This window comes from Salvelinus namaycush, chromosome 10 (assembly GCF_016432855.1).
Source record: "Salvelinus namaycush isolate Seneca chromosome 10, SaNama_1.0, whole genome shotgun sequence".
Taxonomy (NCBI): Eukaryota; Metazoa; Chordata; class Actinopteri; order Salmoniformes; family Salmonidae; genus Salvelinus; species Salvelinus namaycush.
The window spans coordinates 11,756,975-11,783,185 of record NC_052316.1 but is presented as its reverse complement, the minus strand read 5'-3'; the positions used below and the strand labels follow the sequence as shown (position 1 = coordinate 11,783,185).

The 26,211-nt window shown below is 41.5% G+C and overlaps 1 protein-coding gene across 1 annotated transcript in view; it reads left to right on the top strand.

The window, feature by feature from the left end:
- Positions 1 to 26,211, top strand: part of wdr18 (WD repeat domain 18) — a 97,666-nt gene that overhangs the window by 44,392 nt on the left and 27,063 nt on the right. Inside the window, exon 7 of the mRNA XM_039002205.1 lies at positions 692 to 816. Within this exon, the coding sequence (XP_038858133.1) occupies positions 692 to 816 (125 nt within the window). The remainder of the gene's footprint in view (positions 1 to 691; positions 817 to 26,211) is intronic.

Sequence of the window (26,211 nt, the reverse complement as noted above, 5' to 3'; positions counted from 1 at the left end):
GAATCTCTTTGTGCCGAACCAAGTCCCAGTGGCCAGAGAAGTTCAGGCGTCCTAATCTCTCTCACCGTATGGTACCCGAGACTGCCAAGGTGCATGCCACCACCATACTGATGGGACAGGCACACAGTAGGTGTGCAGAACCAGACTAGAAGACTTTTGAGTGGCTTTTTGTAGCTGCAGAGCAGGGGGCGGAAGGAGCGTACACTATCTGAATTCTTTCCCCTTGACTCGTTTGGTACTGAAAATGTTGCTGTTACCATTCCTGGGGGGCACATATATGGTAATTAGGTTGCCTGTAACATGTGAACAGAAACAAGCAAGATAACAATGTTGAAACTCTGCTGTAAGAAAACAGGCTTAGTAAGGAATGTGGTTTATTTTTTAGCAATGACTTTTGGCCTCCCATGTGATGTGACTGGAGAAGCATGAATATGTACTCTGGTGATTTTGTAAGGAAACTGATGACAGCATTTAAGAAATCAGGAGAACAATTTAGTTTAGAAGAAAAAAAGGAATCTGATATAATTTACTTTCTGACATTGAGATGTTGTGTGACTAGATTACTTCCGTTATTTACTTAGGTAATAAAGGAAAAGCTGAGATATGAATGTTGATCTGCAAACATTTGTTGTTTGAAAATCCTATTTTATCAGCCAGGTGGTGATCTCCCTTTGCACTCATCCCTCCACAGGAACCTAGTGACATGTCTGTCTGTCTCTATGGATGGCACTCTCCTCCTCTCGGGCTCCCACGATGAGACCATACGACTGTGGGACATCCAGAGCAAGCAGAGCATCCGCAGCATCAACCACAAAGGTGAGCTTGAATGACCGCCTCACCTAACCAAAGTCTCACCTCAGTGGCCCAAACCCATCTCTTCAGTTCAGCCGCTGGCATAGCAAATGCCACGCTGAGACATTGATTTCTCCCAGAACGCCCCGAGTCATCCATCACCCTGCCTCCGGACCGTGTTAGAAAACCCTTCCACGCTTGCCCTTCCTTTGAGGTCATGGAGTGTATGGTTTGACATGCATGCCTTTTGGTCTGTAGTATACTCCAGGTGCAATTTTGTTTGTTCTCTGTTACTGTTGTTTCCTGTGACGTGATCAGTTGACTGGGAGTTAACAGCAGACGGCAAACGTAATGCCCGTCTTGCGCTGGGCGTTCGGTTCAACTTAGGTTGGTCTGTAAAGGCAAGCTGATGCGTTTAATTTACCTTTGCTCTATATGTTAGTTTGTGTGTCAGATATGCACTGAGTGTACAAAACAATAAGACCTCCTCTTTCCATGACAGGGACAGACCAGGTGAATCCAGGTGAAAGTTATGATCCCTTATTGATGGCACTTGTTAATTCCACTTCAATATGTGTAAATGACGGGGTGGAGACAGGTTGAAGAAGGATTTTTAAGCTTTGAGACAGCTGAGACGAGGATTGTTTATGTGCTGTTCAGAGGGTAAATGGGCCAGAACATTTACTGTAAGTGCCTTTGAACAGGGTATGGTAGTAGGTTCCAGCACCCCGGTTTGAGTGTGTCAAGAACTTCAACGCCGCTGGGTTTTTGACGCAACAGTCTCCCGTGTGTCTCAAGAATGGCTCACCACCCAAAGGACATCCAGCCAACTTGACATAACTGTGGAAAGCATTGGAGTCAACATGGGCCAGCATCCCTGTGGAACACGTTTGACACCTTTGTAGAGTCCATGCCATTAGGAAGGTCTTCCTAATGTTTGGTATACTCAGTGTACGTATCCAAGGCAGCTCATAGAGAATATGTTATATGAAGAATAATAACTAACATATTGAGAATATAATTGCTGCGTTAGAAAGTGCCAATGCAAGTAGTATCATTGATCAACTTCTGAAAATATAATTATCGGTTCATGATATGTAAGATAGAGTTAATAATTTATGAGAGAGCTGAGCTCTCAGAATAGAGAGTTGTTCCTATCACATTGAGGCATCTGTCACCTTTTCTATGGGCCACAACACCCACTCACTCAGTGCGACGGTAGAGTCCCTTTCGTTAAGTGCTTTTAGAGAACTGGGATTTGATTTGCGTCACTGGGCAGGTTGCGAACTCATTTTGTTTTAATAGGATGTTTCTGTTGTTTATTCAGCCACTGTGACTGGTTAGCTGTCTATCAGTTTTGGCCGGATGGAGGATGTAATGATGTTCAACGGCACTTGTATTGAAATGTCTTCTGGCTGTGGGAGAAGTAAGCATCGCACCGTGGCCTTGCCAGACCTTTTGGGAGACTGCAATCTTGTTTTCAGCGTTAGAGCTTGGTGTTGTTTAGCACTGTCGAGTTTGTAGGGGGCATTATAAGGCCTCAGACTTGAGCAGTATCCAGATTGTCTTACCTTCATACCAACCTTGTGCCATACTGGGATATTCGGTAACATGGCTAACTAGCTACTAAAGATAGCTAACTAGCTACTAAATTAGCAAGCCAACTGCAGAGCGTTTAGCACATTTATAGTTAAGTAGTTAAGTAATAGATATCTAGCTGGCAAACATTTAGTTGTGAATTCCGTACTGTAACTAGATCACCTGGCGTGTGCTGCACCTAATGAGTGACTCACAAGGCTCCTGTCTAGCAGTTGTGTGTAAACAAACACCATGTGACTGGGGACTACTGGTAAGCTTAATAAAAAATAAAAAAATGGTGATGGATAAAATTAAGAACTGTATCTTTATCTCCTAACGTACTAACTGCAGGTATTTACATAAAGTAGCTACAAATATTCCCATTTCTTAAAAAACGTCGTATTGAAAAACCATCCCGTGGCTATTTCCAAATACCCCGGTATACGGTATACCGCCCGCGCTTACTCTGCAGTCATCTGACTTTCTAAAGAGAAGGCTGAGAGGATCATACTGTGTCTTGACCAACGGTTGACTTGACAGGGTTTATTTATTACGCGCTCAGAAACTCACATTTCGCTCGCAGAGCCGGAAAATGCACACTCCCCACTGCTGACCGCCGTCTGCAAAGCCTCCGAGCTGATCAACACTGCTCTGCCGCTGACATTATTGGGCTGTCCGGAAACCCCTCTATCTCAGTGGCCTATTTTCAGGTAGAACATTCTTCACTGAAAAGCTCTTCAAGCAATATGTCAAGTCAAGAAGCAGCAGGCGTGTATTGGAATGTGAGAATCAGGGTAATGGATTGGGCTTTAGCCCACCATTGATGTGAGGGTGTTCAATACAGGCCTCGCTATTAAACGACAAATGTATTTGTTAAGCAATAATGCAGTGCTTATGTGCTTCACACTGTCCCCCCAAGTTGAATTAATACGAAGACAAAACAATCACTTCTAAGTGGTAGTAAGCTAACATTGTTGTCAATATATGTTGCTTCAAAGATTTACCACTAAGATTATAATGGTTAGATATTTTTGTTGTGGTCTGTCTTTGGCAGTGTTGGTCCAACGCTGATCAATGACAAAGCCATAATTTAGATGACAAAGTTAAACAACCCTTTTTCTTTTCTGTCATTTGTTATGCGGTTCTTCAGTCATTTCACTCCGTAATTAAATATTACAATTAGACATTGAAAATAATCTTTAATGACATAATCAGATTGTGACAATAATTTGACCATTCAACAACCCAGTAGCAAAACAAGAAAGAAAACCACACACTTTAAGATTACGGTCTATTTGCGTGCAGTAAATAAACAGCCCGTAATATACACTTGCACCAGTCAACTATGAACTGTGAACACAACTGCCTAGCCCAAATTTATTGATGGAAGTCAACGCTGTGTCTCCCCTGACTGTGTCTATGCTCCAAGGGCTGCATTATATCTGAGGCTCTCAACCTGTCTCCAGCCATCTTCCTATCCCCCCCACCTCGTCTTCCACAAGGAGCAGCGTAGAGGGTGAGTTCAGCCTGTAATTGAGTTGTCAGAAGGTCCCGGCCTCCACATCCACTGTAAATCTCCCGAGCTCTAGCCCGGTTTCCCCAACTCTGTTCTGGGAAAGCAAAGGCGGTTATTGGCCCTCTCTGAAGGCATGCATGATCCTGAAGGCAATTAGAAAAACCTTTCCTAGGCCCGTCGCCCTCCCTCATACTATCCATCTTCACTAAGCTCCGCAGCTCGACCGGCACAAATCAGACGAGTAGTGGCGGAAAATCTGAGCTGCTCACAAGCGACCGGAAGTTTTTGGAATGGTGGCTTTGGAAATTAGGTGTATGGTCAATGTCCATAAAACTAACTTCCGTTGAAGTTATTTAGCATTTGGCTTATTCGAGAGATCATACCAGTCCCCGATTTAAAAGTTTTAGTCTGATGGTGGCACCATTGGGTGGAAAAGATAGACTCTGTATGAGTGGCCAACGGACAGGATGTAGGCTACCATTGCGTGCTCTTTATAATCTCCTGGCTGAGACAGAGTGCAGTATGGTATCTTTAAACTGACTTACATCATACCTAGCAGGGGAAATAAGGAAAGGGTCAAATGTTTAGACCTATTTGTAAGCGAGGCGATAAAAATCATTAATCTACTTGAGAGATAATGACTTACTTCCTAGGTTCTTAACCCTGTACATAAATGTTCAATCAGAACGTAAGCTTGAGGCGAAGGGTCTCTCCATGTCAGACTTGGCCTAGAAATCTGACTCATGAATATTTTTTGTTCACATCTCATGAATAATAAGGGAACTTACATAGCACGCGCACATGCACACACCCCACTCCCATCGCCGCCCTCACCACCACAGACAGACAGGTGATCGTGATTGGCATTCTCTGCATCGTAATTAACTTAATCCAACGTCTGTTGCTATGCGTCTAAGGCGAACCGCTGATTGAGACAGTATTTAGACTTCAAACGACCCCCCCCTCCCACTGCTGTCTGCACTGCTCCTCCTGTGTGAATTAAACTGCCAACTTCACTAATCCTTAGTGTCTCTGTGAGCTCAGTATTACTGGCCTGCTGTTGTCTCTGACTAATATCTATTATTCCTTCTGCAACCACCATTGATCAAGAAAGGAGTGGGCTGGAAAAGTGGTGAACCGGGCAGACTTGAAGACCTCAAGGGAATGGACAAGAATAGCCCACCAAACTATCAACAAAATATTTGATCTTATTCTTGGTCCATTATGGTAGCCAAGTGAGTTTTGGGTCTGTTTGGAAGCTCTTTGACAATATTTTGTCATCAACACTGAGTAATTGTATGAGTCACAAGTTCCTCACAATGTTTTAACCTTTTTTGGGGAGGGACAGACTACAAACTGTAGGCACTGCTGCAGCAAATGTCACTTTGCAGTTCTAAAGCACTACTGCTGCTGAAAGTTGAAGAGCACAGCAACAACGTGGCTATCATCGAGACATCGACGTTAACAAAGCCAAGAGTGATATCCTTTACTCATGGCAGTCCAATCAAATGGCCTCAAGTTATGCGCTGTTTACTTGAAAACTTCTAGAAAGCATTCTGGAGCTCCAAATCAGATGCCAAAGAGATTAGGATCTACCTCAACTGCTCAACAATGGCTTTAGGGTAGAAAACTACAGTGACTGCTAGTGTGCATTAACAAGGTCTTTCGGGCCAAGGACCTGTAGAGAAAATCGATGATGTACTCCTCTCACATCCCCCTGCCACTTTCCCACAGACGGCCTTGGCATAATCTTCTGCACTTTCCTTCTCAGCTCTTGTTACATGCCGCTTAAAGAGTGATTGAGATTGGCACCTCAAGTTTGTGCCAGAGTGGGAGATCCCGCATGGAAGTGGACAAGAGCCTTGTGTCGAAGTAATTGTCTGGCAGTGTAGACTGCCCTGAACCACTAACTCAGCAATCATATGATACTGACCTGGCATTACAATGAGGACACCCCAAAGTTCATTGGCACAAGTTTAGATGGTTATGAAAGGAATTCTTCTCTTACTGCATGGTTTGTATCAGGAAACACAAAATGTCTCTTTTAACCAAAGAGTTAAAATCATGTTACTGAACATGTTTCCTGAGAGGTGAAATGGACAAACCACCCTTAACACCCTCTCGCTTAACCCGGAAGCCAGCTGCACCAATGTCAGAGGAAACACTGTTCAACTGACGGCTGAAGTCAGCCGGCAGGCGCCCGGCCCGCCACAAGGAATCGCTAGAGCCCGATGAGCCAAGTAAAGCGCCCCCAGGCCAAACCCTCCCCCAACCTGGACGACGCTGGGCAAATTGTGCACCGACCTATGGGACTCCCGGTCACGGCCTGTATTGACATAGCCTGGGATCGAACCCCAGGCTCTAGTGACGCCGTAATCAATCAATCAAATGTATTTATAAAGCCCTTTTTACATCAGCCGATGTCACAAAGTGCAACACTGCGATGCAGTGCCTTAGACCGCTGCGCCACTCGGGAGGCCAGATTTAGCCACTCTTGAGTACACTGGACAAACAAAACAGGGTTTTGAAGAAGGCAACATGCCAAAATGCATTGGTTTTAATAATAAAGGAGCATTTTCTTAAATCAACTTCCATTGTTCCCAAGAGTGGCTGAATATCCTCTCTGTGAACCTTAAAGGGCAGGATAAATTGGTCTATGAAATTCTGATATCATCCCATCAGGATTTTCTTTGTTTAGTTTGGTGGTTGCAGACTTGCTTGGCTAGTGTATGTAGCTAGTGCATGGCCCAAATGTTGTGTATTTAATGGGCTCGACATTCATATCATTGGATGCAATCAGTCAGAGATATTTCCTCTGCTCACACATGCCAAAATGCACACAATCCAAACACTGTTCTCAGGTGCCTAGTCTTTTAACCCGTCACATTTCATAGTACTCTAAACTTGAGCAAACGGTTTCAAGTGAATGCGCTACGACAGGGATTTGACCTAAAGCAAGTGCAACACACAATCCAATCTCCATATCGCTTTCATGATAATTGTTAAGATTATCTACATAATCGCCCGGACCCTAATTGTATGGTTTCCGCCACGGGCATCGATTAGATATTATGCACGTAAGAGTATCTGCAGTGTTTTGGCAGTGCTCGAGCCGCGCACTCCCCTCCCCGTGTCGCTGCGCCCCTGCTACCGTGACCCTGCTTGGCAGCAGGCATAATTTATGAGCATGTGTAGGAGGGGCCCGGACCATTAGTGTAATTCCAAGTGGGAGCCAAGTCCCGGGGATCGATATCTGTAATTGAGTGGGAGATAATTAGCCAGCCCTTATTACCACAACAAGAAATAAATATACTCTCCTCAGTTACCCTATACACAAACTACATTTTAAACGGTCCCCAATGCTTAGATGTTGTGAAATACAGGTATGTCTCGTGTAGCTCACTTGCTTCCTTTTCCCCGTTCTTCCTCCATGGGTTGTCGCTTGAAAAGGAAAATTGCACAATCTCCCTGGAACCACATTAAAAACCTGTTGATTGGGATTGCACTGATATACTCTGGTTACCACGAGTGCTGCTGTAGCTGTGCATAATATATGCATTAACATAATGTTGATGGGAGGGACTAAGGCAGGAGGAGAGCAAATCTACTTCCTATTTACGCAGGTTTATCGCCGTCCTTATTAGGCACAACGTTGCCCTAGTCTTCCCCTCCCTCCACTGACCTTTATTATTCATTATCTACTTTGCTTTGTTAGACTTTGGATTGTATTTTTGTGCTGATAAATGAACAGCAACCTGTTGCTTTTATTGGCCCAATCCCCGTATTAATGTACAGGTAGGTCTGTTCCCTCCCCCTCCCCTCTCTCTCTCTCGCTCCCTCACACTCAATTCAATAGACTTTATTGACATGGCAAGTTAAATGACTTACATTGTCAAAGTATACATGAAACATAAATGGTGGGACCAACAGAAATTATAATAGTAGTCGTGGAAATGGGATGACCATTAACAGCAAAAACAATATTAATGACTAACACATTACAGCAATAGTAAACTAGCCTCAACATAACTGAGAAGCCACATGACGAAACAAAACTAAATGGGAAATATTGACATTACATTGTACTTTTCAATGGTTGTGGCAGGAGGATACATATTTGGCTGCCAAAACTGCACATTACTTAGTCTTTTATAGTTTCAAATTCTTTGTACTGAATTATAATTTTGGGAAATAAATATTCTCTTAGGTCTGAATATTTGTCACAGTGTAATAAGAAATGCTGCTCTGTGTCTACCTCTCCCCTGGAGCAGAGTGAGCACAGCCTGTCCTCTCTGGGCAGACCGGTTTGCCTGTGACGACCAGTCTCTATAGCCATACTGTGCTCACTGAGTCTGTACCTAGTCAGTGTTTTCTTCAGTTTTCTATCAGTCACGGTGGTCAGATAGTACATGGTTGCAGACTGTTTAGAGCCAAATAGCATTGACGTTTACTTAGATTTTTTGTGGTGTCTTTCCAATAGGTGATATATTTTTCTTTTTGCTTTGTGATGATTTGGTTGGGCCAGATTTTCTGAGTGATGTCTTGAGGCTCTATGGGGTTGGTTTGGGTTAGTGGACTGAGCCTCACAACCATCTGGCTGAGGGGACTCTTCTCTTGTTTCATCTCTTGATATTGCAGAGCTATGTGACGGAATGTTTTGGGTTCACTTGTTTTTAGATGTTTGTAAAAGTGGATTGCTCTTTTTTTCTATTTGAATAAGGAGGGGGTATTGGCCCAATTCTGCTCTACATGTGTTATTTGGAGTGTGTTGCAAAGAACAAGTATTGCAAAGCCCTGCATGCAGTATTTCGATTGGATGTTTGTCCCATTTGGTAAATTCATTATTAGAGAGCGGACCCCATACTTAGCTGCCATATAGAGCAATTGGTTCTATAACTGATTGGAAAATTTGGAGCCAGATTCTAATTAGATATATTTTTTTGATGTTCCTTTTAATGTCATAGAATGCTCTTCTTGCTTTGTTTCTCAGCTCATTCACAGCCCTGTGGAAGCTACCTGTGTTGCTGATATTTAGTCCTAGATACAGTTGAAGTCGGAAGTTTACATACTTAGGTTGGAGTCATTAAAACTCATTTTTCAACCACTCCATAAATTTCTTGTTAAGTCGGTTACTACATCTACTTTGTGCATGACACAAGTCATTTTTCCAACAATTGTTTACAGACAAATTATTTCACTTATAATTCAGTGTATCACAATTCCAGTGGGTCTGAAGTTTACATAAACTAAATTGACTGTGACTTTAAACAGCTCGGAAAATTCCAGATAATGATGTCATGGCTTTAGAAGCTTCTGATAGGCTAATTTACATAATTTGAGTCAATTGGAGGTGTACCTGTGGATGTATTTCAAGGCCTACCTTCAAACTCAGTGCCTCTTTGCTTGACATCATGGGGAAATCAGCCAAGACCTCAGAAAAAAATATGGTAGACCTCCACAAGTCTGGTTCATCCTTGGAAGCAATTTCCAAACGCCTGAAGGTACCACGTTCATCTGTACAAAAAATAGTACGCAAGTATAAACACCATGGGACCACGCAGCTGTCATACCGCTCAGGAAGGAGATGTGTTCTGTCTCCTGGAGATGAACATACTTTGGTGTGAAAAGTGCAAATCAATCCCAGAACAACAGCGAAGGACCTTGTGAAGATGCTGGAGGAAACGGGTACAAAAGTATCTATATCCACAGTAAAACGAGTCCTATATAGACATAACCTGAAAGGCCGCTCAGCAAGGAAGAAGCCACTGCTCCAAAACCGCCATTAAAAAAAGCCAGACTATGGTTTGCAAATGCACATGGGGACAAAGATCGTACTTTTTGGAGAAATGTCCTCTGGTCTGACAAAACAAAAATGGAACTGTTTGGCCATAATGACCATCTTATGTTTGGAGGAAAAAGGGGGAGGCTTGCAAGCCGAAGAACACCATCCCAACCGTGAAGATCGGGGGTGGCAGCATCGTGTTGTGAGGGTGCTTTGCTGCAGGAGGGACTGGTCCACTTCGCAAAATAGATGGCATCATGGGGGAAAAAAATTGTGTATATATTGAAGCAACATCTCAAAACATCAGTCAGGAAGTTAAAGCTTGGTCGCAAATGGATCTTCCAAATTGACAATGACCCCAAGCATACTTCCAAAGTTGTGGCAAAATGGCTTAAGGACAACAAAGTCAAGGTATTGGAGTGGCCATCACAAAGCCCTGACCTCAATCACATAAAAAATGTGTGGGCAGAACTGAAAAACCGTGTGCGTGCAAGGAGGCCTACAAACCTTACTCAGTTACACCAGCTCTGTCAGGAGGAATGGGCCAAAATTCACCCCAGTTATTGTGGGAAGCTTGTGGAAGGCTACCTGAAATGTTTGACCCAAGTTAACTTCTCTAGGGTAGGGGGCAGCATTCAGAATTTTGGATGAAATGCATGCCCAAATTAAACTGCCTGCTTCTCGGGCCCAGAAGATATGATATGCATATAACTGGTAGATTTGGATAGAAAACACTCAAAAGTTTCCAAAACTGTTAAAATAGTGTCTGTGAGTATAACATAACTTATTTGGCAGGCGAAAACCTGAGAAAAATCCATTCAGGAAGTATTTTTTGGGGGGGGGTTTGGAGTTTTCTATTCAATGCCATTACAGTATCCATTGACTTAGGACTCAAATTGCAGTTTCTATGCCTTCCACTAGATGTCAACAGTCTTTTAGAAATTGTTTCAGGCTTGTATTCTGAAAAATGAGGAGGTAAGAGCAGTCTGAATTAGTGGACCCTAAAGTGTCACAGAGCTTTTTCATGCGCGAAACTGAGAGAGTGCCTTTCTTGTTTACCTTTTTAAATTGACAACGTTATTGTCCGGTTGAAATATTATTTAGGCTAAAAACAACCTGAGGATTGAATATAAAAATCGTTTGACATGTTTCTATGAACTTTACGGATACAATTTGGATTTTTTTGTCTTCCTGTTTTGACTGCGTTTGAGCCTGTGGATTACTGAAGAAAACGTGCGAACAAAACGGAGGTTTTGAGATATAAAGAGACTTTATCGAACAAAATGAACATTTATTGAGTAAATGAATGTCTGCTGAGTGCAACCATATGAAGATCATCAAAGTTAAGGGATTAATTTTATCTATTTCTGACTTGTGTAACTGTTCTACTTGGCTGGTTACTGTTTGTAATGAATTGTCTAGTGGGCTATGTTCTCAAATAATCGTACGGTATGCTTTCGCCGTAAAGCATTTTTAAAATCTGAAGCCGTGGTTGGATTCACAAGAAGTTAATCTTTAAACCTATGTAAAATATGTTCTGTTTTCAAATTTTTTATAATGAGTATTTCTGTATTTGAATTTGGCGCCCAGCAGTTTCACTGGCTGTTGAAGAGGTGGGACGCTAACGTCTCACGTACCCAAGAGAGGTTAAACAATTTAAAGGCAATGCTACCGAATACTAATTGAGTGTCTGTAAACTTCTGAACCACTGGGAATGTGATGAAAGAAATAAAAGCTGAAATAAATAATTTTCTCTATAAAGTGGTGATCCTAATTGACCTAGGAGGGAATTTTGACTCGGATTAAATGTCAGGAATTGTGAAAAACTGAGTTTATGTACACCTTAGCCAAATACATTTTAAACTTCCAACTTCAACTGTACATGTAGTTTCTGGTGTGTTCTAATGGAACTGTGTCCAAATAGATTTTATATTTGTCATCCTGATTTCCGGACCTTTTTAGGATTATCATTATATTCGTCATTATATCCCAGGTCTGACAGAACCTGTGCAGATGATCTAGGTGCTGCTGTAACTCCTCCTTAGTGGGAGACAGCAGCACCAGGTCATCTGTGTACAGCAGATGCTTAATTTCAGTGTTGTGTAGGGTGAGACCAGGTGCTGCTGATTATACTGTTTTTCCAATTCATTAATGTAGATGTTAAATAATGTTAGACTTATTGAGCAGCCCTGTTTCACTCCACGTCTGTTTGCTTCATCAAGGAAATGATGTAGTCTGCTATTTATGATACTGCAGAGAATTTCCCCAATTTGCTATTAAGGCAAATTCCTCTTATTTTGTGGAATTTGTCTCCATTTTTATAGATTGGTGTGATCAGTACTTGGTTCCAAATATCGGGGAAAATACTGGCAGTGACGATAATGTTGAAGCGTTTGAGTATAGCCAATTTGAATTTGTTGTCTGTATATTTGATCATTTCATTTAAAATACCATCAGCACCACAGGCCTTTTTGGGTTGGAGAGTGCATAGTTTATCCAATAATTCTTCTTCTGTAATTGGGGTAGCCACAGGATTCTGATTGTCTTAGACTACATTTTGGGTAGCCAATTCCTCATCACGAGGTTTGTTTTAAATTATTCCAATTATCACAGAAGTGGTCTGATTCTATGGATTCCTCAATTACATCCAGCTGATTTCTAATGTGCTGTTCCTTTTTTGTTCTTAGGGTGTGTTTGTATTGCAGTTTTTCCCCGTATTGAAGGCGTATATTTTTGTTGTCTGGGTCTCTGTTTTTGATTAGATCTATTTCTCAATGACTTTCTTAGATTTTTGTAATCATTATCAAACCATTTTTCATTATCCATTTTTGGTTTGCTCTTATTTTTCTTTAGATTAGCCAAGGAAGGTAATTTGTCAAATATAACGTTTGCTCCAAATGGCCAAATTGACATCGTCATTGCTGCAGGAGAATGTTAAGGCTAAAAAGTTGTCCATGAGAGATTCTATTTTTTAGCTTCGAATTACTTTTGGGTAGATTTCTGTACTGTTTGCATTCCATTTATAGGCATGTTTAGTACCATATAAGTTATTGGACCGTGCTGCTTCATGGTTGGGTTCCGCTCTTAGATGCACTATGATTTTACTGTGGTCTGAGAGAGGTGTTAGTGGGCTGACTGTGAAGGCTCCGAGAGACTCTAGGTTGAGGTCGGTGATGAAGTAGTCTACAGTACTACTGCCAAAGGATGAGCTATAGGTGTACCTACCAAAAGAGTCCCCTCTTAGCCTACCATTGACTATGTACAGACCCAGTGTTCGACAGAGCTTCAGGAGCTGTACTCCATTTTTTTCTCTCACTTTGTCATAGTTGTTTCGGGGGGAGGGGGGTTGCTTCCCGGTAGACTGTTAATAGTGTCTGGTCTTATGCTGTTCTAGCATTCAGGTCTCCACAGACCAGTACGTTGCCTTGGGCCTGAAAGTGACTAATCTCCCCCTCTAGAATGGAGAAACTTTTGGGCTCCTGAGTGGTGCAGCGGTCTAAGGCACTGCACCTCGGTGCCAGAGGTGTCACTACAGTCCCTGGTTCGAATCCAGGCTGTATCACATCCGGCTGTGATTGGGAGTCCCATAGGGTGGGCCACAATTGGCCCAGCGTCTTCTGTTTTTGGCCGGGGTAGGCCATCATTGTAAATAAGAATTTAACTGACTTGCCTAGTTAAATAATGTTAAATAAATAAAAATTAAGTAGGGTGACTTTGAGGGGGAAATGCATGTGGCAAAAAGGAAGACGTTTTTATCTGTTAAGATAGCCTCCTTGTTGATTTTTAACCAGATAAAGAATTCTCTAGTTTTGATCAATTCGATTGAATTAGTTAGTTCAGATTTATACCATATTAGCATTCCCCCTGAGTCTCTGCCCTGTGTGATTCCTTTTTAATTTGGTGGATGGTATGATTATCTCCCTATAACCTAGTGGACAGCCAGTGGAAACATCACCTCTGCACCATGTTTCCTGTAGTACTACAATATCAACATAAATTTCTTTCAGGAAGTCTGTGTTTCTGCTCTTTAGCCCAAAAGCCAAATCAAATCAAATTGTATTTGTCACATGCGCCGAATACAACAGGTGTTGACCTTACAGCGAAATGCTTACTTACAAGCCCTTAACTTAGGGCAAGGCGTCCCGACAACTTCCGGTGAAATTGGAGGGCGCGCAATTCAAATAAATAATCATACAAATTATGGATATTAAACATTTAGTTACATACAAGCGTCTCATATCGGTTAAAAGATTCAATTATTGTTCATCTAACTGCACTGTCCGATTTACTATAGGCTTTACATCAAAAGCATGCCATGCGATTGTTTGAGGGCGGAGCCCTATTTCCACATTTTTCCACCGGCACAGGTTTGATAAAATCACAAATACCGAATTAGTTTATTTTTATTTTTAATAATGTTCACTTTTTGAAAATCTTCCTCTGATTTGCAGTCCAAAGGGTCCCAGCTACAACATGTAGTGTCGTTTTGTTAGATAAAATCCTTCTTTATATCCCAAAAAGTCTGTTTAGTTGGCGCCATCGATTTGAGTAATCCGCTCGTTCAACATGCAGAGAAAGGAATCCAAAAAGCTACCGCTAAACTTTGTTAGAAACGTGTTTTGACTTGTTTTATTTAATCTTCAGGTACCCTAAAATGTAATTAATATTTCATACGGAAAGAAGTATGTTCAATCGGAAAACGATATTAGCAGGTGTGCGTCCTCTTCGTCGCACGCGCACAGACTGATTTCCAACTCTGAGTCACAGTACTAAAACTTATAATTCTTCTTCGTTTTGTAAGAAACAAGCCTGAAACCTTGAACATAGACTGTTGACATCTATTGGAAGCCATAGGAATTGCAATCTGGGAGCTGGATTTTGATATGCCCCTATACTTTCCATTGTAAGAGCATGGGCTCTCAAAAAAAATTTCCCGGTTGGATTTTCTCCTACCATATCTATTGTGTTATAGTCTCATACATTATTTTAACATTTCTACAGACTTCAAAGTGTTTTCTATCCAATTGTACCAATCCTATCCTGGCTTCTGGGCCTGAGTAACAGGCAGTTTACTTTGGGCACGTCAGTCAGGCGGAAATTGAGAAAAAAGGACCCTGGCCTGAAGTTAACCAACAATACTTTACAATAAGTGTTAAGTAAAAAAATAGAAATAAAAGTTACAAACAATTAAACAGCAGCAGTAAAATAACAAGCGAGGCTATATACAGGTGCTACCGGTATAGAGTCAATGTGCGGGGGCACCGGTTAGTCGAGGTAATATGTACATGTAGGTAGAGTTAAAGTGACCATGCATAGATAATAAACAGAGAGTAGCAGCACCGTAAAAGAGGGGTCTGTGTAGCCCTTTGATGAGCTATTCTGGAGTCTTATAGCTTGGGGGTAGAAGCTGTTAAGAAGCCTTTTGGACCTCGACTTGGCTCCGGTACCGCTTGCCGTGTGGTAGCAAACAATTTTTAGGGCCTTCCTCTGACACCGCCTGGTATAGAGATCCTGGATGGCAGGAAGCTTGGCCCCAGTGATTTACTGGGCCATACGCACTACCCTCTGTAGTTACTTGCGGTCAGAGGCCGAGCAGTTGCCATACCAGGCAGTGACGCAACCAGTCAGGATGCTCTCGATGGTGCAGCTGTAGAAGTCTTTTCAGTCTCCTGAAAAGGACTTCAAGCCTTGTAAATTCCAACATGCAACGTAAAAAGATTTCATAACTGTTTTTTTTAACCTTCAAAATGAGATAAACACTCACAATCCAACAAGAACTATTAAAATAGGATATTTCAAATAACGTAAACTCTTGTTATGCAAATTTGATTCTCTCTCGTTCTCCTCTCTCTCTGGCACACCCACTCAATCGCTTGATTGCTTGCATGGTTTCTGTCTCTCTTTTTCTTCCTCCCTCTTTTTCCTTTTTTGACATTTTTTCCTTTTTTGACATTCCTCTCTCGCCGTCTAGTCTCGCTCTCCCTCTCTCGCCGCTTCGCTCTCCCTCTCTCGCCGCTTCGCTCTCCGTCTCTCGCCGCTTCGCTCTCCGTCTCTCGCCGCTTCGCTCTCCGTCTCTCGCCGCTTCGCTCTCCGTCTCTCGCCGCTTCGCTCTGCGTCTCTCGCCGCTTCGCTCTCCGTCTCTCGCCGCTTCTCTCTCCGTCTCTCGCCGTTTTGCCCCATCTCCCGCCGTTTTGCTCTCGCGTCTCACTCTCGCCGTTTCGCTCGTTCTCACCGTTTCGCTCGTTCCCGCCGTTTCGCTCGTTCTCGCCGTTTCGCTCGCTCTCGCCGTCTCTCCCCCCCTCTCGCTCCCCCCCTCTCTCGCCGTCTCGCCATCTCTCTTTTTTCTCTTTCTGTCTTTGTCTGTCTGTTTGTCTTTCTTCCCCACTTGAGATTTCCCATGATGCAAATGCATTATTCAATTACCTTGTTGGCTGAAAGACTAACAAAAATTGGGACATAAAGCTGTGCTCCTTCCAAACATGAAAGTAGAGCCGCAGTTTAATTTTATTTTTTTTATCTGGGCTTTCATGCTCAATGAGCATGGCAATTTAGCACACCACATCAAATGTTAAAGCTTGTATAGCAGAAGGCTGAGCCTGTCCAAGTGACTTCTGGTAATACAATATTCATTCTCTCGTAGATTAATCTTCTTTTCTGCTGAACATCATGACAAGGTAAATAATGATCCAGCAGAAATGTTGATGCTGAATCTCAGATAAGACAGAACAAGGAGATACCTACCCACTGGCAATTTAGTTGAGAAAGCAGTTTGGTTTCCTGTCTCATGCAGGTGTTTTACATTTTTACTTTAAAGAGGAGCTAAACTCAAGCACCAACTCTAGTTGAAAATGGCCTGTGTAGCATCGATATAAGTCAATAATTTATTCTAATGTCAAAATGCACTAAAATTGTAAAGAGCATAATTTTGGTCATAAGGTCAGTATCTTCCAAATCTGATTTTTGTGAGATTTCAAGAAACTGGGATGTTCCTAGATCTTTGACTGTTGGCTTTTGATTTCAATCATGCCCATGAACACGGAATGGGAACGGGGCTAGGGAGAATTGTCATGCCCATGAACACGGAATGGGAACGGGGCTAGGGAGAATTGTCATGCCCATGAACACGGAATGGGAACGGGGCTAGGGAGAATTGTCATGCCCATGAACACGGAATGGGAACGGGGCTAGGGAGAATTGTCATACCCATGAACACGGAACGGGGCTAGGGAGAATTGTCATGCCCATGAACACGGAATGGGAACGGGGCTAGGGAGAATTGTCATGCCCATGAACACGGAATGGGAACTGGGCTAGGGAGAATTGTCATGCCCATGAACACGGAATGGGAACGGGGCTAGGGAGAATTGTCATGCCCATGAACACGGAATGGGAATGGGGCTAGGGAGAATTGTCATGCCCATGAACACGGAATGGGAACGGGGCTAGGGAGAATTGTCATACCCATGAACACGGAACGGGGCTAGGGAGAATTGTCATGCCCATGAACACGGAATGGGAACGGGGCTAGGGAGAATTGTCATGCCCATGAACACGGAATAAGAACAGGGCTAGGGAGAATTGTCATGCCCATGAACACGGAATAAGAACGGGGCTAGGGAGAATTGTCATGCACAGAAAAACAGCTGGGCTGATTGCACTCTCTCCAATTGTAGCAGCAGAATCAACCTAGACAGTGACACAGACCTGCCCATTGTGCAGCACCTCTAACTTGTTTACATAAGACAACACATCGCCAATGTTATGTTCAAAGAACACATGGCCCCTCAGCCCTTTTGTCAAGTGGACACTTGCTGATATGTTTGACAGTGATCACTTGAGTCTGCCATTGTTTTAGGCAAAATGAGAATTCAATTGAGATGATGCACACTTGCCACTTGAAAATATTCCAAAATTCAAAAACCCATTCACGAGCCTCTTGTGTCCCGCCACAACTTATTTTGTAACTTGATTCGCTATGAAACACTGCCAGACAGTTGCACACTCCGGTAATAGATAGTGAGAAAGTTGGAAAAACAGAACAGTATCTCTGTACTCCAGAACAAAAAAAGCACTCATGCATGTAGCCACTTGCCGGTGACTTGATAAGCTGATTTATCCAACGTAGCTTCCCTGCTAGCTAGCTCTAGTAGCTAGCTTAATTGACAAACAGATGGAACTTAGCTGCGTTTCTTTCTTTAACAAAAGAGGAGAATCATATCAAAAGCAATGTGCGCATTGCATTGTGAAAGGCAATAACTTTTTATATGAACATGTGAAACATGTATTTCTAGATGAAACACTGATTTTAAGTTTGGTTAAAAAGTGACTGATTTTCTTTTATGTACTTAGTCAATTGAAAATGTACTTAGTGTTTTGAAACAACTGCCTTTTTGATGAAATGATTTAGAGTTTTGTAGAGATTTTTGAAAATGTTCCACATAATTGTAAAATTTGCACCAGAGCGATAAAGAAAACTAACAAGCAGCAGAAAAGCCCAGGCAAAATCTGTCACAAAAAGGTGGTTCTCGTCCAAGAGAATTGAGTCAACCATGTCAGAATTTCTTAAAATGGATTTAGACTCCGGTCGGTTTAGACTCTGGCCGGCCCCTCTCGCTCAATCTTATGTTAATTTAAACAGAAATTATTCAACCAATGTAACCGACTACCAAGAAGATATCCGTCCAAGCTTTTTGTAGGCCTAGTTATGATTGTTAACCAATGGATGCCGTGTCTCAAGCCTTTGACTTTACATTTCACTCCCAGTACCTTACTAATTCTGCTCAGTAATGTTTGTTTTGGCTACACTATGCAAATGAGGACACTGCTTTTAATTACATTGACGTTTTGTCAGTTTCACCCTCAATATCAGTGATGCGATGCCTCTTCAATCGTAAATAGAAACAAATTCTTATGTATCCCAAGTGGTTTGTCAATCAGCGAATCGGTAATGCAGCCTCTGAGATTGACCTCCTGAGGTTAGCCAATGGAATTTAATCTCAGGAGCCCAGGGAGAAGTGTCTGAATGCAACTCCTCAAAGTGACAGGCCAAAGACGAGGGGAGCAGGCCGAGTCAAACAAACGCGCTCAACTGAATAGTTTTGGGTCTCCACTTTCAGAGTGAAATGCCAGGCAGAGTTGCCGAGTCTATATGGCTGTGCATTTCCTAAGCAAAACTCTCCTTTGAGAGGGGATTTGGTATGCCAAGCGATTTAACAGTTGAAGGTTGCCTGCTCTGTGCATACGTCGGGGAGCGATAAATCAACACCCACCATGTTCTTTTCCTTTTTAACCTCCCTCCCCTGGCGTGAAATGACTCTGGCAGCAATCTGGGTGCGCTGATGAGAAATTACAGCTTCCCTCCCTCCCTTTGTCAATTTAGCTGCTGATGTAAAGATTTAAAGTGGGAGCGAAGATTAATGCTTTGACAAATTGGTGACTTTCCACCTTTTTGTCTTCCTGTGTCCACCCTGATAAGCTGAGATGACAGAGGTTGCCAAGGCCTGCTTCCACTATTGTAAGCACGCTATAGATTTTGGTGAAGGAAAATGTAAGTCGTATAATAACTAAACACTGCTATAAATGTGTTACGTCACTGCTTTCAGTGTTACGTCAATGCGGTGTGTAGTAGGCTATTTGTGAATTGCATAGGTCTAATATCAAAACTGAGAGTTACTGGGACATGTTTGTGGTATTATGTTTACCGGGGTTGTACTGGTGGGTACAGGGCAGTATTGCAAGCCGTTTTGTCAAAGGCAGGAATCTAAAAGATTTACTGTACCCACTCTAATTCCTTTGGCGACTTTCCTCAATGTATTTTCAATCATGTAGCTTGAACAAAAGGGTGTCTCTGTCTCACTGCCACATGTTTGTCCTACAAGCCTGGCTGAACTGGCAAACATACTCTCGATCCCCCACCCCCTCTCCTTCTCTGCCCATTCACTCCATTTCCCTACCTTCTTTTCCAACACTTTCTCATTCGTTCAGGTTATTTATTTTGATGACCCTTTATCCTGAACCAAATATGATTTTATCACTTTTCCTCTACTGGAACATCGTAACACAACAAATTTCAGGATAGTAGACCAGCCAACATTGAAAAACTGCTTGCTTTTTTTGTTGTTGCTTGTTACAGGTGGTCATCCGTACTAGATCAAACAATGATGGGATGAAGTTTGTCTGGATGTCATGTTAAATTAGGATTTGTAAGGCCATTTTCAAAGAATTAAAGGTCAAATATGGTGAAAATGGGCGTAATGGATTTTGTTTTTATACAGGAATGGTTTAAGACATGCAAATATACAGAAAAGATGACAATTCATTTCTCAGCTACAGTTCTGACCTGTAGCGCCACCAAAGACTTTTCTCAGATGACATAGACCATCTGACAAAACTGCGGGAGACCCCACTCAACCAGGAAAACTTTACCTCGTAAAATGGTGACTATCTGAGCCAGAGATATTGAAACTCTAGGTAAAATGTATTTTTTTTAACCTTTATTTAACTAGGCAAGTCGGTTAAGAACAAATTCTTATTTTCAATGACGGCCTAGGAACAGTGGGTTAACTGCCTTGTTCAGGGGCAGAACAACAGATTTTTACCTTGTCAGCTCGGGGATTCGATCTTGCAACCTTTCGGTTACTAGTCCAACGCTCTAACCACTAAGCTACCTGCCACTCTGTATGAGCAGCCAAATAGGATAGTCAGATTGTGATCAAATTTACTGAACATATCAATATAAACAGACTTTTGAACTACTGTATGCTTTTCAATCATACCCATATTTGGATTATAGAATAAACATATTTATAGTTGCTTTAAGTCATGCATATACACAGAAAAAGCATATTTTCCATCATTTTGGTGAAACTTGGGCATTAGCGAACTGAAATACCTTTCTTAGACAGTGTAGTTCCACTCTTGTGAACAACACTTGTGAACAATACACACATTACCTTGTGAGGATCTGACATTCTGTGGCAGAGATATTGGAACGAAGGCGCCAAATGTGTAAATGCAATCAAAGTTGACATTCTTTAGCGATATAATGATATATTTCTGCCAAATTCACTGAATAAAACAATACAATGTATGTACAGTACCAGTCCAAAGTAGTTCTATATTTTGACTATTTTCTACATTGTATAATAATGAAGACATCAAAACTATGAAATAAAACATATGGAATCAGGTAGTAACCAAAAAGGTGTTAACTTCTCTAGGATAGGGGGCAGCAAATTCACTATTGGATAAATAGTGTGCCCAATTTCAACTTCCTTCTACTCATCCCCAGAATATAAGATATGCATATTATTAGTAGATTTGGATAAAAAAACACTCTGAAGTTTCTAAAACTGTTTGAATCATGTCTAAGTATAACAGAACTTATGTAGCATGCAAAACCCCAAGGACTAACCATAAATTTTCTTCTTTTTTTTAAGTCAATGTCTGTTCAATGAGTTTTCATTGGAATACTGGATTTCTAATCACCCTGTTTTCAGTTCCTACCGCTTCCACTGGATGTCCCGACTCTTTGGAAATAGGTTGAGGTTATTCCTTTGTGCAATGAAGAAGTGAGGCCACCTGGAAACAGTGTAACGTCATGTGTACTGTTTGAGAGTTGCGCAAGACTAGAAAAGTAGCGTTAGTTTGTTGATCTCCTGTATTGAAAACAGATAGACCCGTCTTCAATTTGATCGATTATTAACGTTTACAAATACCTTAAGTTGTATTACAAAAGTAGTTTGAAATGTTTTGGCAAAGTTTAGAGGTAATTTTTTAGATATTTTGTAGGGACTTTGCGCAAATTGGAAGCTGTTTTTTCTGGATCAACCGCGCCAAATAAATGGACAATTTGGATATACAGTGGGGCAAAAAAGTATTTAGTCAGCCACCAATTGTGCAAGTTCTCCCACTTAAAAAGATGAGAGAGGCCTGTAATTTTCATCATAGGTACACTTCAACTATGACAGACAAAATTAGAAAAAAAATCCAGAAAATCACATTGTAGGATTTGTAATGAATTTATTTGCAAATTATGGTGGAAAATAAGTATTTGGTCAATAACAAAAGTTTATCTCAATACTTTGTTATATACCCTTTGTTGGCAATGACAGAGGTCAAACGTTTTCTGTAAGTCTTCACAAGGTTTTCACACACTGTTGCTGGTATTTTGGCCCATTCCTCCATGCAGATCTCCTCTAGAGCAGTGATGTTTTGGGGCTGTTGCTGGGCAACACGGACTTTCAACTCCCTCCAAAGATTTTCTATGGGGTTGAGATCTGGAGACTGGCTAGGCCACTCCAGGACCTTGAAATGCTTCTTACGAAGCCACTCCTTCGTTGCCCGGGCGGTGTGTTTGGGATCATTGTCATGCTGAAAGACCCAGCCACATTTCATCTTCAATGCCCTTGCTGATGGAAGGAGGTTTTCACTCAATCTCACGATACATGGCCCCATTCATTCTTTCCTTTACACGGATCAGTCGTCCTGGTCCCTTTGCAGAAAAACAGCCCCAAAGCATGATGTTTCCACCCCCATGCTTCACAGTAGGTATGGTGTTCTTTGGATGCAACTCAGCATTCTTTGTCCTCCAAACACGACGAGTTGAGTTTTTACCAGAAAGTTATATTTTGGTTTCATCTGACCATATGACCTTCTCCCAATCTTCTTCTGGATCATCCAAATGCTCTCTAGCAAACTTCAGACGGGCCTGGACATGTACTGGCTTAAGCAGGGGGACACGTCTGGCACTGCAGGATTTGAGTCCCTGGCGGCGTAGTGTGTTACTGATGGTAGGCTTTGTTACTATGGTCCCAGCTCTCTGCAGGTCATTCACTAGGTCCCCCCGTGTGGTTCTGGGATTTTTGCTCACCGTTCTTGTGATCATTTTGACCCCACGGTGTGAGATCTTGCGTGGAGCCCCAGATCGAGGGAGATTATCAGTGGTCTTGTATGTCTTCCATTTCCTAATAATTGCTCCCACAGTTGATTTCTTCAAACCAAGCTGCTTACCTATTGCAGATTCAGTCTTCCCAGCCTGGTGCAGGTCTACAATTTTGTTTCTGGTGTCCTTTGACAGCTCTTTGGTCTTGGCCATAGTGGAGTTTGGAGTGTGACTGTTTGAGGTTGTGGACAGGTGTCTTTTATACTGATAACAAGTTCAAACAGGCGCCATTAACTTCTACTTCATCACAATCCCGGATCCGGGAGCACAAGTAAATACTAGCGTCACAAGTAAATACTAGCATCTAAATATCATTAAATCACAAGTCCAAGACACCAGATGAAAGATACACATCTTGTGAATCCAGCCATCATTTCTGATTTTTAAAATGTTTTACAGGGAAGACACAATATGTAAATCTATTAGCTAACCACGATAGCAAAAGACACAACTTTTTTTTCTCCACCATTTTTTTCCTGCATATGTAGCTATCACAATTTCGACCAAATAAAGATATAAATAGCCACTAACCAAGAAACAACTTAATCAGATGACAGTCTGATAACATATTTATTGTATAGCATATGTTTTGTTAGAAAAATGTGCATATTTCAGGTATAAATCATAGTTTACCATTGCAGCCACCATCACAACTCTCACCAAAGCAACTAGAATAACTACAGAGACCATTGTGTGTTACCTAAATACTCATCATAAAACATTTCTGAAAAATACACAGCGTACAGCAAATGAAAGACAAAGATCTTGTGAATCCAGCCAATATTTCAGATTTTTTAAGTGTTTTACAGCGAAACACACAATATAGCATTATATTAGCTTACTACAATAGCCAACCACACAACAGCATTGATTCAGGCCAACAATAGCGATAACGAATAAATCAGCAAAAGATATTAATTTTTTCACTAACCTTCTCAAACTTCTTCAGATGACAGTCCTATAACATCATATTACACAATACATATAGTTTGTTCCAGAGTTTGTTCGAAAATGTGCATATTTAGCGGCACAAATCGTGGTTATACAATGAGAAAAGTAGCCAAACTGCCAACAATATGTCGGGAGAAATCTTGGGAGAGGCACCTAGTCTAATCAGTAACTAATCCTAAACTTGACTAAAAAATACAGGTTGGACAGCAAATGAAAGATACATTAGTTCTTAATGCAATCGCTGTGTTAGATTTTTTAAATTAACGTTACTACGACATACAGCGTGCGTTAAAGCGAGACCGCACTGAGATTCATGGCGGAATATGAGTGTAACATTTTTCAACAGAACAACGAATTAACATCATATATAGTTCTTACTTTTTGATGAGCTCCCATCAGAATCTTGGGCAAGGTGTCCTTTGTCCAAAAGAATCGTTGCTCGGTTGTAGATTGTCGCCTTCAACGTTGGAATTAGCAGTAAACATTAGCCATGTGGCAAAGACGTGCCCAACTCCCTAAAACGCAGCATAAATAAATATCAGAAAATCGCAATATAATGATATAAACTGATATAACTCGGTTTAATATAACAACAGTATGATGTCTTTAACACCTATATCGAATAAAAACAGAGCCGGATATATCTAAGGGCTATAAAGGGAGCTTTCTATAACGACAGCCAGAGGTCCTTTCTGCGTCCTGGCGAAGAGGACAAAGGACGGACCCCACGTTCCCAGCCAATTTATAAGCTCTCAGATCTGCCTAGCAACACCATTTCAATTCTCACTATTCGCTGACATCCAGGGGAAGGCGTATGCAGTGCATCTCAACCAATAGAAGACAGGCAGATTTATAAACGGATCTCAGAACAGCCAGCAGAATTCAGCATTCTCACATCCTCATAGGAAAATTGCTCTAACCCCAGTTCTGTTTTACTCACAGATATAATTCAAACTGTTTTAGAAACTAGAGAGTGTTTTCTATCCAATAGTAATAATAATATGCATATTGTACGAGCAAGAATTGAGTACGAGGCAGTTTAATTTGGGAACGAAATTATTACAAAGTGCCAACAGCACCCCCTATTGAGAAAAGGTTAATACAGGTAACGAGTGGAGGACAGAGGAGCCTCTTAAAGAAGAATTTACAGGTCTGTGAGAGCCAGAAATCTTGCTTGTTTGTAGGTGACCAAATACTTATTTTCCACCATAATTTGCAAATAAATTCATAAAAAATCCTACAATGTGATTTTTCTGGATTTTTTTCTTTCTCATTTTGTCTGTCATAGTTGAAGTGTACCTATGATGAAAATGACAGGCCTCTCATCTTTTTAAGTGGGAGAATTTGCACAATTGGTGGCTGACTAAATACTTTTTTTGCCCCACTGTATATGGACGGAATTAATCGAACAAAAGGACCATTTGTGATGTTTATGGGACATATTGGAGTGCCAACAAAAGAATCTCGTCAAAGGTAAGGCATGATTTATATTTTATTTCTGCGTTTTGTGTCGTGCCTGCAGTGTTGAAATATGCTACTCTCTCTTTGTTTACTGTTGTGCTATCATCAGATAATAGCATCTTATGCTTTCGCCGAAAAGCCTTTTTGAAATCTGACACGGTGGCTGGATTCACAACGAGTGTAGCTTTAATTTGGTATCTTACATGTGTGATTTAATGAAAGTTTGATTTTATATCATTTTTTTTTTAATTTGGCGTTCTACATTTTCCCTGGCTATTGGCCAAGTGGGACGGTAGCGTCCCACATATCCTAGAGAAGTGAAACAAATCAAAATATATTGAGATTCTTGAAAGTAGCCACCCTTTATGACAGCTTTGCACACTCTTGGCATTCTCTCAGCCAGCTTCATGAGGTAGTCACCTGGAATGCATTTCAATTAACAGGTTTGCCTTGTTAAAAGTGAATTTGTGGAATTTCTTTCCTTAATGCGTTTGTGCCAATCAGTTGTGTTGTGACAAGGTAGGTGTGGTATACAGAAGATAGCCCTATTTGATAAAAGACCAAGTCCATATTATGTCAACAGCTGAAATAAGCAAAGAATCAGTCCATTACTTTAAGACATGAAGGTCAGTCAATCCGGAAAATGTCAAGAACTTTGAAAGTTTCATCAAGTGCAGTCGCAAAAAGCGCTATGATGAAACTGGCTCTCATGAGGACCGCCACAGGAAAGGAATACCCAAAGTTACCTCTGCTGCAGAGGATAAGTTAATTACAATTAACTGCACATCGGATTGCAGCCCAAATAAATGCTTCACAGAGTTCAAGTAACAGACACATCTCAACATCAACTGTTCAGAGGATACTGCGTGAATCAGGTCTTCATGGTCAAATTGCTGCAAAGAAACCACTACTAACGGATACCAATAAGAAGAGACTTACTTGGGCCAAGAAACACGAGCAATGGACATTAAACCAGTGGAAATCTGTCCTTTGGTCTGATGAGTCCAAATTTGAGATTTTTGGTTCCAACCGCCGTGTCTTTGTAAGACGCAGAGTAGTTGAATGGATGATCTCTTCATGTGTGGTTCCCACTGTGAAGCATGGAGGAGGTGGTGTGGGGGTGCTTTGCTGGTGACACTGTCTGTGATTTATTTAGAATTCAAGGCACACTTAACCAGCATGGCTACC